Raw genomic sequence first — 16,084 nt, forward strand, 5'->3', positions numbered from 1 at the left:
TGTGATCATCAAATCAAGTGAACAGCCGGTGGGCGACGACAGGATCGTACAGCCCGGGATCTTTCTCCATGAAACACACGCACGAATGGGACTTAATTCTTCATCCATATAAGTAAACACTCGATGTTGCCACGAAGCCGATCTGTCCAAATGAAAAGGTTTCTTTTTTTTAACCAAGTCTTTTTCTGCGGATAATAATAATCCACTGGTTCTATTCTCTTCTTGGCTGTGTCATAAGGCGGGGAATACAAAGCAAAGTGTATGGTTTCCATATCAGATCCATTGCATTTTGCTGCCGCAGAAGAAAGAAACATCTAGGATTTACTGTAACACCCAATTCGTGCAGCGTGACTGGGAAGTAACGGTAGTACATGGATTATCTGGTGAGTATTTGACATGTTTCTTTATTGTTTTGATTTCACAGAGTCCCACTCCCCCTCATCCAGGTAGAATGCTGTCTCTCTGGTCTGGTATGAAGCAAAGCACCCATACATTAAAAAGAGCTATTCCTAAAGGTGGCATCAATTGTCTGTATTGAACAAACTCCTAGATTCACCAAATGAATAGCCTAATTGTCTTTATTGTCACATCACATTACAAGTAAGGTGGGTGAAATTCTTAGTTGTGCAGGCTCATCATTGCAGTTAAAAGATAGATAGAGAGTTATCTCATAAAAAAGAGAGAGGAGAGGCATAAAGTGCATAATATATGACTATATGACTAATCTGCATAATACAATTAATGTGACTGGAGTGCATGAGAGATTGGAGGCTAAATCATTGCTTAATGAATTTAACCAAATTAGATGGGCTCCAGCCGTTGACACATTTGAGGTGCAATAGCAATTTGTTAAAGTAATACATCATAGGCCTAATAAACGTGATTTTGCTGGTTAATAACTTGTAATAATCATGGCAGAGAACAAGCCTCATTGTTTAGGACATTTTCACCATCTTGCAAAGTCAGCAATAAACCAGGTTGTTGTTCTATAGTCAACATGACATACATTTTCAACACTGACACACACTGAAGTTGACTCCTGTGATACCACAGTTCACGCACTGACCTGTGGGTGAACTGTGGTAGCTCCCACATTTTAGTGTGGAAGTAAAGACTTAGAATTAGGTTTAATGCATGGCTGAATTTCATCCCTTGTGTGTTTGCTTCTGAAACATGACATTTAACCACACATTTTTGAAATAGTATGTGCCCTGAAAGGTTGCAGCGTTGTATAATCATATTGTTATTATTATTAATATTATTATTATTATTAGTTTCTCAAAAAAGGACAGACAACTTTGATTTGACATGATGTTATACAGTACAGTAGCTAATGGAGTTGGCTTGGCCACTAAACTTGTTATCAGTGCTTCAACAGGCTTGGCTCATATTTCCAAAATCTCATGTTTTTTCCCCCCAGTTCTAGCTACTCACAGTTAAATCCTCAGTGTTCATATATCCACTTGTACACTATCAGTGTAAAATTAACTGTGGGGATTTTACTGTGTAGCAGATGTGTTACATTGCAGTTGATAATACCAACCTGGGCCTGGGAGAGTATAGCCTTGGGCCTTTGCCCACATTCTAGGGATGGGAATGGCGCTGCTTGAACAGTGAAACAATAGAGAGGAAGTGGCAGCTATAGACCATTTCACACTTGACAACATAAACATTCTAAGTCTATTTCCTGTTGCTGTATTTGTGAATATCGGTAGCTGACCATAAATAAACTTGGTAGAGATATTGATTGACTGATATAGCGGGCATGTTGTACCATATTTTGTACCAATTCTTGTTTGTTTCAAAATGGATAATTCATATTTATGCATATCTTTTGAAAGAATATGTTTTATCAATTATCCTGTGTAGCTGCAGTAATATATATTTTTTAAATGTAACTAAAGTGCTTGCAATGTAAGAATAGAATAAAGGAGGAACATGCCTGTCTAGAATGAAAGGCACATGTGCAGACAATGGAATCAGATGCTTTTAGGTATACTGAGTTTGCTACATTGCGTTCACACTGGCAGATACAAAAGATACGAAGCTACACAGCATATCTGTCGCTTTGTAGCTTTGTATCTGAAGTTGAAGCCAGCTCAACTTAATTGTAGCTTTGTAGCTGTTGTAGCTTTTGGAGCACCTACAAATGTCGGATGTATCTTTGTATCTTCATGTCGCTAGCTTCCACTGAAAATGAATGGTAGACTGTATCTTCGTAGCTGCCAGTGTGCCCCTAGTGACCCTAGTTGTTCCCTTGCAATGCAATTCCACTGACAAGGTCTCCAGGCTTTCCTGAAGGGAATTTATGAAGCTGGAGGAAAAAAGGTTAGATAGGCGCTATGTTGTCATATTCAACACAGTCTTATCAGAAAACATACAATGGATTCTTAAAGACAATTTCAGATAACGTCCAGTACTTACTGGCATATTTCTGTAGCCATACCATATGTTTTGTACGTATTAAGATGCGTAATGTAGGCCTACATAATGTACAGTAGCAGCTAAAAGTGATGATTATTATATAAGTAACAAGGCAGGTGTGCCAATAGAAGTGGTGTGGAGTGCCCGCACGCAAGTAGTGCGATATCCATTCAGCACTGTGCAACTTGCATACCGATAGGGTGTTAAAAAGTAATAATCTACTTCCAACTTGCATTAGTGCAATTGCTACGTACAATTATGTACATTAGGCACGTTTTTCCTGTGGTCAGTAAGTACTATAATTATGTATTTTAGGTGTCATATTACAAGGGGACGGTAATACACTGTGAAATGTTAAGGAGTTCGCCCACCCAGTGTTATCAGCTTGTTTATAATGAGCCTCACAACACATGGAACTTTGAACTTTTCCATAATTAGGGCTTTGGCTGTGTTCACATGATAGAGCAATACGCTTTTTAGTTATTTGCAAAACACATAGGCTAGTTTTGTCGCAGTTGAACAGATTAAATAATGTCTGAGACTGTATATTGCTCAATTTATTCTCAATAATCAGGGTTATGTTTGTGTTGTGAAATTCTTAGGTTTACACACAGATTGCATGAAAAGGGGTCCCACTCCCATGTGGAAAATGTCTTCCTAGTTTGAGAGTTACTTTGCTTCAGTTAGATGTTTACGCAAAGATGTTGGAACTGAAAATATTCATCAGTATCGTCAAAATGAGCACTCTCATAAGTTCTAAACGAAATCTCTCCCTCTTATCTCTCTCCTTGACTTCTTGTGATAAGAGGAGATATATGGCTGCTTTTCATTTCATATTGTCCTGTTGGCTACCAGTGAAACCCTGAACTGGTCTAACATTAGCAAAATGCAAAGGAAAATAAAAGCCTGGAGATCGAGGCTAGTCTAACATTGACCACTCCACCTAAAGCTTTTTTTTTATTATTTTTTATTATTTTGTAATATCTGAGATTAGATTTGTAAGTACACTAAATTTACCATACACCAAGGATGAGGGCAGGTTTGGTGGTGGGGTGCATTTACAAAGGATTTCAAGCTTGAGGGATTTAAGCTATTTTCTGAGACACATTTCTATGGGTCCAGTCCGAGGTGGGGAAAAAAAGCACAGCTGTAACTGTGGCCTGTCGGAGCCGAGTGCTCGGCTGTCCTCAAAGGTCAGGCTCTCAATAGGTGCTGGGCCTCCTCTCCTGCTGTGCAGCACTGGAGACCTGGCACAAAGCACAGGCTCTAACTATGGCTGCAATTTGAAAACTCAAGTTTGACCAAGGTTCCTGCTGCTGTGTTCTTCCCACAGGCAAAGATTGAAGGTTTTATTGCTTATTTGCTGTTCTATATTGCTTTTCCTTGTCAGTATTGCATGTTAACTTGACATGATGGTACTGCAGATGTACCACTATTAGATCAACTTCAACTTCAAGTTTATTGTCACATCACAAAACCCAAGTTTGACCAATTGGTTCCTGCTGCTGTGTTCTTCCCACAGGCCAGGATTGAAGGTTTTAATGCTTATTTGCATTTCTATATTGCTTTGTCAGTATTGCATGTTGACTTGACATGATGGTACTGTAGATTTACCATATAAATAAGTGGCATGTTATAGATAAGTTTACCGGTGTAAGAGAATGGGTGAAAATATTTTCCATGCAAACTCCCAACAATTTTAAGTTACAAAATATACTCATAAGAATGGAGAAGGAAGCTAAAGAAAAAGTCAGATAACGAGACAACAATATCAAATACATAGTGAGCTAAAAAAAGAAAGAAAGAGAGACAGAAGATCACAGTCTCTTGTGGAAGTAAGAGACATCATTTAGCAGCAGATATCAAATAAGCAAGTGATACATAAGTGATGGCAACAGCAATAGAGTGTATTCATATTTATAAAGTGATAATGCCTGTTCGGCGGCGTATGTCGTCAGCATGACATTGAGCATGCAGTGGCTTTGGTTCAAGTTGGGAACAGGATCACCTTGCAGATGCACACTGCTGCATGGTCAGCGACTGTGTAGTGTTAAAAAATAACTCACAAAACGGCTGCCCCGGGGAGGAATTCTGTGCTTGCTGTTGCCATGATACAGCCTTACCAAATTACAAGTGCGCCATGTGGAGGACTCCTGGACCCTAATCTGTTGCAGACGTCAACAGATGTGACAAAATGTGTATCGTCAGCTACCGTACTTTCAAGATGTTTGTGAGACTGTGACTGTATTTACAATCAAGCATGACAAGGCCACACAGTAAAATCCTTGGAGTTAATCTAACTCCAAAGACAGTACAAATGGAACCAAATGGACCTGTGACTGTGAAGAGAGTACAAATGGAACCAAAGGAACCCATGACTCAGAAGAGAGTACAGGACCCATTTGGTTCCATTTGTACTCTCTTTGGAGTTGAATTAACACGTTGAATTAGCATTTTACTGTGCAGGCGATATTCTTGTGTGTGTGTGTTTTTTAGTAGAGGAAAGAGAGAGGCAGATGTTTATTAATCCCGCTGGGAAATTTTGTTTCTGCTTCACCCAGCTGAGGGCTGCTCAGATGGTCATAATGAGAGTGCACAGGGGGCAGGAGCTGTAAGTGTCTTGCTCAGGGACACTTTACTGGACAGGCGGGGGGAGCGAACCGGTGACCTTTGTACCACACATTACCCACTCAGCTATGGCCGCCCAGTATACGTGTCAAAGTGTAGCGCTGTAGGCCACCTTTGTAGGCATTGTTGATGTCCTGTACAGACACTTAAAGTCTCACTCGTCCTATTCATGTGAACTAGACCTCTTCCATCTGCATTAAGTGCTCTGTTGTGGAGGAGGCAATTTCACACTCGCTGTAGGCCTTTTCTATAGTCTTACGCAACGTTTTCCTTTGTGCATGAAGAACTCATTGGAGATATTCTGTTACATAGGAATAATGACCCTTTAGGTATAATGCGATTCAGGTCAATGTTAGCACCGGCTCAAAGGAACCCTCATACACGGGCGCCTGATTTAGTTGTTGGGTGGGGGAGCACAAAAAGAGACATTGTGTACAGTGGAATTTTTGTATTGATAAATAAATTAATTCTTATTTTTGGCCTCAAAATATTAAAGGGATATATTTCCCTTTCAAACATGTTTGGGGTTATTTTAACGTCTACTCAGGCTTTTGTGAGCACCCCGGACAGTTTTTAATTTTCTTGATTCAGTATTTAGATATTTGATTTTCATTTTATCAGATACGCCCCCTTCCTATATAAACCCATTTAACCATGATACATTTGTCTAAAACATTCTTTGTAAAAACTCAACAATTCATCAGTCAGACTTGATAAATAATCATCAGTAATGCGGCTGCCTATATAATAACTAGGCCTAAGTGGGTAAAAGCAAATAGTAGCACACACAGCTAGAACAGTCAGGTAAGCCTTTAAAACCAGGAAAGGACAACATTTATGCTATAGTACGATATCCCAAATTCTGGATGATGTCTACGTGTGGGCTCATATCACGCTCTTGGTATAATATCAATATATTGTTCAGCCCTATCAGAAATATGACACATTTGATACGCCACCTTTTGTATTGTGACACACAATTAAGCACAAGATATTGAATTGTGGTTGATGATTTAGAGACCACAATATAACTAAACTAAGTACTTGTTTTGTGTATTGCTATTTTCATGTCAGCCTGGTCTTTCCAATGTTATGTAAAGATTCAGTTACTGTCATACACCGCTTAAAAATACTTCTGCAAACTCTAACCTAATTATTTACCTAAATCTAACCTAAATATTTTTACACTTGTGTAAACTGGCATTTGAGTGAATGGCATTTGAATGAATGGTACACAGTTGCTTAAATCCTTGGCATTATCTGATGTGTGTGTGTGTGTGTGTGTGTGTGTGTGTGTGTGTGTGTGTGTGTGTGTGTGTGTGTGTGTGTGTGTGTGTGTGTGTGTGTGTGTGTGTGTGTGTGTGTGTGTGTGTGTGTGTGTGTGTGTTACAGTAACATTCATTCAGAATTGTATTCAGGTTCATATATATGAATGCTGTTCAGAATGGAAAGTCATGACAAAACAAAACTGTATAACATAAAGCATACATTGCATAACAAAACTAAAGGACTAAATGACTGCATCAACAGAAATGGACTTTTGAGACTATGCATGAAAGCCAATGCAGTAATATGCTGTCTGCTAATTGACAGGAAGACTAGAGGTCTAAATCAGCTGTTAAAACTTCTCTGAGTTTAAATGATGAATACATTGCTGCAAAATCCACTGGAAAGCGTCAGAATGGACAGTCGGTTGAAAAAAACGAGCAAAAGCAAGATTTGGACTGTCACACTGACAGTGGATTTCAGAACATTGCATTCTGCTTTTCCACGTAGAATTCTCTTTCTCTGTCATGTCTTTGTAGATTCACTTCAGGTTCTGTGCTGTTCTGTTCCGATTTTCACTGCAGCGCTATCAATCAGCGGTGATGTAAAAAAAGTAAAGAGTGCTGTTTCTTGGGTTTCCATACTCTTTGAAGGAGCTCAGTATGTCAAACATGGCGGCCATGGTTGCTGCAGGACGATTCCTGTTGGGAACGCATGTCCCTCGGTTATGCAATACCCGTTGTACCCATTGTCAGAGTACTTAGTGCAGTACCCATTATCATAGAACTTGGAGGCCAGTCTATGACATCATGCATTCGGAACACATGCCCCTTCAGTTATGCAATACCTGTTGTGCCGTGGTCAGAGTACTTAGTGCAGCACCCATTATCATAGTACTTGGAGGTCAGTTCATGATGTCAGGACTATGATGTGATGTCATATTGAGGACATCAGGGATCTCCATATATGGGCGTAAAACAGACAGACAGAGATATGTAGATTTTAGGGACCGATCCGACCGACTTCCCACATCCTCAGAGATACACACGCCAAGGTTGAAGACTTGAAGTTGATCAGTTTTGAGAGATTTGTGCATTTATAGATAGATGATATTTTGTCTTTATCTTTGTGACTAAATAAGGCTAGAGCATGCGTATGTGATGAACACATTCACATACAGTAACACCCTTCGTGACATTCATAACAACCGGAGTTACCAACCTCAGTAGCCACTTGCCTCGTCGTTGCCTGAGGTTGGCTACTGAGGCTGATGCATTGCTATGTAACAAGACATAATTCTGTTTGAAGGTATGCCTCTGCACACTGACCACCTGGTGCATTATCCTAGTATATTTAGCATGTAAAGAAAGGGGCATACTGCATGAATAAACAATTAAATTGTATCTAACAAGACCTCACATTTAGTACAGTTTGTAATTGCACAGCACGTACAATGGACCTAGGCCACTGTTTCTCAATGTGGGGTCTGGGTTCCTTGAAGGCGTTCCAGGGGGTCCCCAGCTAAACGATTGATAGTTATCCTTATGGGTGTTAGGCCTGTCACAATTATTACATAATCGCAATTATTTGAGATAGTCCCAATTATGTTTTGCATAATCGTCATAATCATTTTCATGTTAAAAATGTTCATATATTTTACAAAAATAGTGGAAATTGCAGATCTACAAGCTCAAGATCGCCTATTTCCACTATTAATCTTTTTTTTTTTTAAAGTATAAAGTAATTAAGTATGTCTGTTATTTGTCCAAAAAAAAGTACACAGGAGCCGAGATACAGCCTTTTTAAGTAATAAGTTAACCAGGAAGTGAATGGAGCAGTAAATCTTCGGATCACGTTATCTCCTGGTTCTGTGTGAAAAAATGTATATATATAAAAATATATAATAAAAAGAAAATGTATATATATATTTTCTTTTTCAAAACTCGTCCAAACTCGTCGTTGGCAGGCTGAGCCATAGCAGAATTCGACGAGTTAACTCGTCCATGGCAGGCAATGAGTTAACTAAGGATATTTGAACATCACCATGGTACATCTGTAAGAATATATGACAACTGATGGTTCCGTTTTAGCCTTTTATTTATCTGTTGCACACATGAGCATTTGGGATTTGAGCAAGGAGATGGTGAGGCTTCACGTTATGGTTTTTACTATAAAATAAGCAGAAACACATCATTAAATACAGTTCAACATTAATGAATCACATTTAACAACTGACAACAATTAAGCCTAATACACAAACATAGCACTCGGGGGGGGGGGGGGGGGGGGGCACTAAATACATAGTACTAAAGCAAACATAACAAACACCAACATTCAATATTCTCTAGGTCATAGTGATTACTGCATTTCCCTGAATTCTATAATAAGTCCATTGTGTGCACTGCGCGTTACACAAACCTATTTATACGTTTCCAAGGCAAACAGGGGAACTTTAACAATAATTACATTTATCACAAAACCAATAAATGAAACATATGAGAATCATGAACTCAACTCACTTCAGTGACGCATTACCATAGGTTGAGGTGAGACTTCAGGACAGAGGGTTTCCAAGGTGAAGTTCCCTTCAGACAATATCTGAAGGGATAGGCAGTATATAGCAGGCCACTAATGAGGAGTTTGTGAGGACGGGTGAGATTGGGGTTTGAGAGTGACAGCAGGTGAGAGGGGTGGAGCCAATCCATTGGGAGTGTAGATTGGGGTCCCAGAGATTAAAAAACAAATCATATTAAATGGGGGTCCTTGAAATTAAAAAGGTTGAGACTCACTGACTTACGCACTACATGGATGGAGGGTTTATGAATAAAGATTCTTAAAATGAAACCGTTAATAGCTTGCATTGCGTTTTCATTTAACTCAGTGAAGGATATAATGTCCAAAACAAACCTCCCCAACCCAATTCAAGATGCTATGAAGAGTAGTTTGTGCTAGGGGTGCAACAGTTTATTGATCATTTATATAAAACGAATATATATATATATGTATATATATATATATATATATATATATATATATATATATATATATATATATATATATATATATATATATATATATTATATAATATATATAAACATATAAACATTTTGGGGAAACTTTGTATATATAATTTGTATAATTTGTCATTATAGTTGAAAATGTTCAAAAATGTTGAAAGAATAGTAATAATAGCAGCTACAAGCTCACAACACGTCACATTGCGACATGTGAGCTTGTAAATCCACTATTTTCAATATTTCTGCACGACACAAATGAAGAATAAAATAGTGGTTATTTAGACAATAAAAAAGAAAATCCAGTACAAAGTTTTTGTGTTATTTCGTTTGTATATAAAAATGTAAAAGAAAATATCAAAAGAGCACGCTTCTCGATTATTTGATCAGAGCAGGCAGCCCTAGTTTGTACCACTATATACAGTACATTATGTACAACATGAACATGGAGAGAATGGAACACAGCCATTTATCTTTACAGTAATCTAATCCTGGTCTATTATATTTCCTCACTAACAAGTCATTCTCAAGTGTCAACCAGACTGCAACCCTCTAACTGTAAGTTTACTGCCATCTATTTAATATGATAGTCTAGGGGGAATTTTTGGGGGCTAGGTTTGGGGTTTGCTATATATCCTTACCTACCCAGTGTGAAATAAACTCACAACGCGGCACAATGCAACACATTGTGAGCTTGTAGATTGGCTATTTTCGCTACTTTTACCTGACACTGTCATGCAACAAAGTATAAAATAGGGAATTATGAAATATGGAGATACAAGGTTTCTGCACGACAGAGACGATAATGCTCAGATATGCTCAGGTAAAGGTTTGAGGACTTTCAGGTTACACAGCCTGTTCAAGGGCACACAGTGGGCTTACAACAGATCAGCATCTCACTGCTATAGCACTCAGGGCCGAGAGCTGAAGAAAAATTCTTGGCAGCGTGTGAACACAGCTGGCAAACCTACAGGATGGCATAAAAGACTGTTGTTACTTTTTCATTCATCATTTTTGATACTGTTCAACACCTCTTTGGTACTAATCACCTTCTTAAGCCTAATTTATCCTCCAAACATAGAAGCTCTGTAGATTGGCGTTAGCATTACCAGTTTCTTATCGTAACTGTAGACAAGCTTACACTCTTGCAAAAAACCTTGGGGATGCAATGAAATGCCTTAACAATGTTGTTCTTCCAACTTGAATCAATATTGGTCTGGTAAGAGTTAGTTTACTCATGTTCTGTGAATTGAGATTCCATATCGTGCATTTCGGCCAGTTTGTCACAGCTGATAAGGTTGTCCTTTGTCCAAAAGTGTATAGCCTCAAGCTGTAGTGTGAAATACCTTACACAACATTCCTGGCAAAGTGACAAAATTCGAACCCTCCTGCTTTTAACCGGTTATTCGTAGTCTATCGATTGTCAGGCGGTTCTAAATGGTTCCTCATTTCTCCCTCCCTGGGTAACTAATGCAATGATGTGTGCCTGTGTGAAGCATTCTAGTGCAACAGCGTCTCTTGCCATTATCCCAGAACTGCATTAGTGTTGCCATTGAAAATGGGCTATTAGGCTTTAATAATAATGCTTTGACAAACAGAACCAGAGTGAGTGTGATGTTAGCGGTTGATCAGTGGTGTGTTCTAGATTTTTTTGGAGGGTATACTATAACTATTCCCTCCCTAGTCCCTCCCACACGCACATGCGCGTGTATATAATGAATTAATGTAAAAAATGTGCGCACGCTCCGCGCACGTTTGTGCAACGCATCGGCCAGGCCCAGTCAGGGTCAGGCCCAGTTTCGCAGTAACACTGGGTACAATGACAATATGCTTTGTACTGATTTTCTACTGTTTCTAATTTTAATCACCCTGTAACTCAACCACTTCGGAGCTGCTTTTAGCTTTAGATGCATTTTCGAATGCGAAATCCACATTCTTGCTGCCCCCAGCCCCTCCTCCTGCATATCAGATACATATCAGCGTATCAGATGCATTGTTTAGGAAGTTTTTTGGATGTATATACGCTTGGCAGGCCACACTACGTATACAGCGTAACACGGTAGAACACACCACTGCGGTTGATCCTAGTTGTTCAGATGGATAATTTCTATTTTTCATTCCTCTCTGTAAATTGTTCCCCTCTAATCACTCACAGGCCTAAACATTTAAGTAATTTCTTTGTGACAGGGCAGGACTTTTACTATTTTATTTTGTCACACAAGTGTTGTGGGACAATGGGTGTAAAAGTAAATTAAGCAAAGTTTGTGCTGATAAAGTATTTAGCAGATCCGACCTGGAGAGACAAGAAGTGTGAATGTGAAACAGCTTTTTACTTACTAGTACTAAAACTCCTCACAAAAAGTTCGGAAAAGTAACTTTTTGGTCAATTATTTCTCCCCTTCAATAATTCCAATTGGTATTGTATTTTACATATTTTCTTATCGTTGATTAGTCACCTTTACAATGAGGTATAACTTGCAAGGATCGTGCAATCGTGGAATGACCAACACAGTTTGGGTAGCGCACCCCCAAAAATGGCCAAAATCCCCCAATATGCTTCTGTTGGTTCTCTCATTTTGAGTGACCACACAGGTGTGTGACTGGCACCTGAGCATGGGTTCTGCAACTTTGACATCTGTCTGTGTGTGGTACCGTTGTGCAAATCTTGACTGTACATTTCTGGAAGAAAGCCTATGGTATCCTCAGTGAAGCAAGGGTGTGGAACCATCTTCTTGGGGTGTTGTCTTCCTGGGACGGCCACTTCGTGGTCTGTCTTTGACTTCACAAGTCTTACGGAACTTGATCCGTTTGGAAAATGGTACCAGTCCAGGACTGACTCCAAATATTGCTGCCACTCTGCGTAACAGAACACCAGCTTCCACTTGCCCTATTGCACAGGCTTTTAAAAAAAAGATGTATGTTTTGGCTTTTATGCCTTTATTGATAAGTAGGCTGACAGGAAATGGGGAGAGAGATGGGGAGTGACATGCAGCAAAGGCCGTCGGGATCGATATTGCACATCCTGAAGGGACAAAGTGGCATCTCTCCATGGGGGCAGTGTTGCTGCTTGGAGCATAGTCAGCATACACAAACTCAACAAAGTTGCAGGACCCATGCTCAGGTGTCACACACCTGTGACTGGCACACATCTGCCAGCCGGTGTGTGCCACAATACCAATTGGTATTATTGAAGGGGAGAAATAATCGACCAAAGTTTTTGTGAGGAGTTTATTTTAGAGCAGGGGTTGAACGCAGCATGTTTTTGCAGAGGGCCATTCTGACTTCAATAAAGTGAGTGACACTTGAGACACAGTGCTGAATTTGGTTAAAACTGCTTGAATTTGGTACAACAGATTGTTTTACAAGAATGCTCTTACAAAATGTTGCTTTTTTAAATCTGTATTTGAGGTTACAATGAAAAGATTACTTACATAAAAACAAATCCACTTCAATGCAGTATCAACTTTTAAATTCAACTGCTATTTTTTTTATCTTGCCAGTTATCTGCTGCTCCACTTCATAGCTCACTGATGAAGCAAATTGCATTGTTAATATTAATAAATATGGACTTTCACAATTATAAACATGTAATATCTAGTACCACTTGCCTTGAGTACATACAGTCTGCATTAATAGAATACAGTCTTCATCAAAAGGCAAATATGACTTACCAATAACTAGAACTTACTTACTTACCAATAACTTACTTACTAATTAATTAGTAATTCAGATTTTTTGAGGGATCGCTTTGTGTTTCTTTTAGGACGTTGCGGCCCGTGGGCTGGTTCCTGCCCTTTGGCCTTATGTTGCCCATGTGTGTTTTGACAATATAGTCTAATCATCTGTAAAATAAATATATTTAAAACCGTTCAGTAGGCCTACAGACATGTTGGCATGAAAGTCTATGTGGTTCACTGTTGTACAGTAGAGATTGCACAGCAGCACACAACATTTTTGGTTTGTTTGCATGCTTACTCTTTTCCTCTAGATTCTAGAGGAAGAGACAAGCAGGAGTGTTTCCAAACCAGCCCTGTCGTCTAGAAGACATGGCTTGTTGGGAAGACCTTTGAGGCTTTATATGCACTACAAGTCTAAATGACTTACACTTATTATTTTACATCATATACGCATACAGTATACTCTTAAAACATTTTAACAGTTGATGTGACTGACGTTTTAATATTTTGGAGTATGTAAATAACATTCAACAAGGACAGGTCACATATTTTGATCCCCAAAGAATGGCAGCAAGTGATGGCATTAATTACTGTATGACTTAGCAGCTGACCAAGGCAAGCCGTTTCAGCCGGACAAAAAAATCCAGCATGAGCTGATTTGATCATTCCTCCTGTTGTATTAGAAATTAGGAAGCAACATTTGTTTTGACGCACGTGTTTTGTCCGTAGCCGTAGAGTGTGTACGTTTGCACGCGGACACGTATTGTGTGTGTGTGTGTGTGTGTGTGCGTGCGTGCGTGCGTATGTGTGAGAGAGATGGTGACTAATCCAATTTGCTGTGTTATTCTGAATCCTCAGTTACAGTAGAACATGTAATCTCTCCCTCTTTCTCTCTCTTTTGCTGTTTCTCCCTCACATGCACGCACGCACGCACGCACACGCTCGCACAAATACAAACTCTCTCACTGTCTCTGTCGATCCTTGTAAAAATAATCTTGTGGTCTTCCCTGTCTGCTGAACCCTCTTTTCATGAATTGACATCCCAGCCCCCCAATACAAACCTCTCTGTTCACCTCAAAAGACAGAAAACTAGGCTTGTGGCTATTGGATGTTAATAACAGCGTGAGGGTGGGGGCTGGTCTTATGTTGTTGACTTGAAAATGTTGTGCTCCACCCCCCTACCCCTTTCCCCCTCCTTCTCCTCCTCCTCCCCCTCCTCCCATTCAATTACTCTAGGCTAGCTTGGCTTGTTTGTTGCCGGGGGTAACGCTTGTCGCCGAGCACAATGTCGGAGCACATGCAGCTCTCGCTTGCCTTGTGCAGGATTGGGCTCTACACGGTAAGGAAACACCAGTATGCCTGCCCTGCCAGAAGGTGTGAGTGTTGTTGTGAGTGTACTGTACATGTGAAGGTTTTGGCAACATCTTTTGGTTCTTTAACACAAATGGTGTGCACTGTTGCTTGGTCGGTGACTCGGTGGATGAGAGTACGCTTGTTTTCAGTTGAGTGGGTGTTAATATTAGGGCTGGTTGAGTCAATTATAATAATATTTTTTATACCTTGATATACCTTGATATTGACATAGTTACGTTATCGTAAACGTTTCTAAAGTCTTGGAAGTATAAAATAGGGCTTATGTGTTCTGAAAATAATCCAAAATCTAGTCTCATATCTCAATATAGATATAATATTGATATACCTGTATTGTTCAGTCCTACTTAATTTGGGGCGGCTGTAGCTGAATGGGTTGAGTAGTGGTTCTCAAACTTTTTCATGTCAAGGACCCCCAAAATTATATGTATTTAGTTGCGGACACCCATCTCATAGGTGCCAGGGACCTCCAGAAGAAAAGATTTGAGTTAAAAAGGTTCCCTTAAAAAATTAAAAATAGATCAAAGATTTTCACAAATTTTCTAAAATAGCAGATGTGCAAGCTCATAGCGTGGCACGAAGTGACGTGCTATGAGCTTTATATCTGCTATTTCTGAATAGCCAAAGTATGAAATATGGTTAAAGTGGTTAAAATGATTATATATATTAAAAGAGTAGTCACCCAAAACACTACTTTTTTTTGTTTTTGTCGCATTCCTAAGCCAATAATTTGATGACAGGCGGAGTCTCCGGTAGGAGACTTGCAGAATCTCCTACTGAGTCTCCTACTGACGATGACTCGGTCATCAAATTATTAGCTCAGGAATGTGACAAAAACTAAAACATTTCATGAATTCCAGGCTTCATGGGGTGTGTAATTGATAGAAAATAAGTCATTTTTTGGGTGAACTACCGTACTCCTTTAACAGATTTGCAGGAGATCCCCTTGTACCAACCCCAAGGACCCTTGGGGGTCCCCGGACCCCACTTTGAGAACCAATGGGGTAGAGAGGCCACCTGGGAAACAGAAGGTCCCTGGTTCGCATCCCAGCGAACCAGGGACGAAGTGTGGAAGTGTCCTTGGCCAAGACACTTAACCCCTAACTGCTCACTGAGCGCTGTACTAATAGCACTCACTGTTTCTAATATAGGCCTAGTTATACAGTTGCACAACAGTGAATATTGTGCAACAGGTGCAGAGATGGAAATGTTGTGGTGTGGTTTTGGTGTTGCTCTGATGGACGATTGCGTGAAATGTTCCAGCAACCAACTTTACTTTACTGTGAAGTTGGGGGTCAAAATGCAATACGAATGTCTCAGTGACACAGTCAAGCCCCCAGGACCGGGAGGTCTTTTTGAAGCAAAAGTTTCAGAGTTGCCAAAATATGAATGAGCAAAACTGCCTCGAACAATGGGCTCGGCTCAAGGGCTTCTGCATGGAGGTAGTTTTGTTTTTCAATGTGTGGTAGTAGGCCTACTATGAATTCAGTTTTGGGAAATCCTGATCTCAATAGCCTGGGCTAGTTGTGTACAGTCCTAGCTATGCGGGCTAGTGCTAGCAGTTTTGCATGTGAAATTTGCAGAAATAGTATCTAAATCCAGCCAAGACAATTTATTATATTATATGATATTAGTTACAACAAGAATGAGCTAACAGTGAGGTTTTGTTTTTCTTATGTGTGTTATTTATTCAATTTTGAGAAA

At 39.6% G+C, this 16,084-nt stretch overlaps 1 protein-coding gene across 1 annotated transcript in view; it reads left to right on the top strand.

Annotated features, from left to right (window-relative positions):
- The first annotated feature begins 203 nt into the window (after positions 1 to 203).
- The window catches only part of LOC311044619 (ADP-ribosylation factor-like protein 15), a 165,338-nt gene continuing 149,457 nt past the window's right edge, over positions 204 to 16,084 (top strand). Inside the window, exon 1 of the mRNA XM_084056329.1 lies at positions 204 to 383. Coding sequence (XP_083912455.1) covers positions 372 to 383 — 12 coding nt within the window. The 5' untranslated portion in view covers positions 204 to 371. The remainder of the gene's footprint in view (positions 384 to 16,084) is intronic.

This window comes from Gymnoscopelus microlampas (assembly GCF_963454915.1).
Source record: "Gymnoscopelus microlampas genome assembly, chromosome: 4".
NCBI lineage: Eukaryota > Metazoa > Chordata > Actinopteri > Myctophiformes > Myctophidae > Gymnoscopelus > Gymnoscopelus microlampas.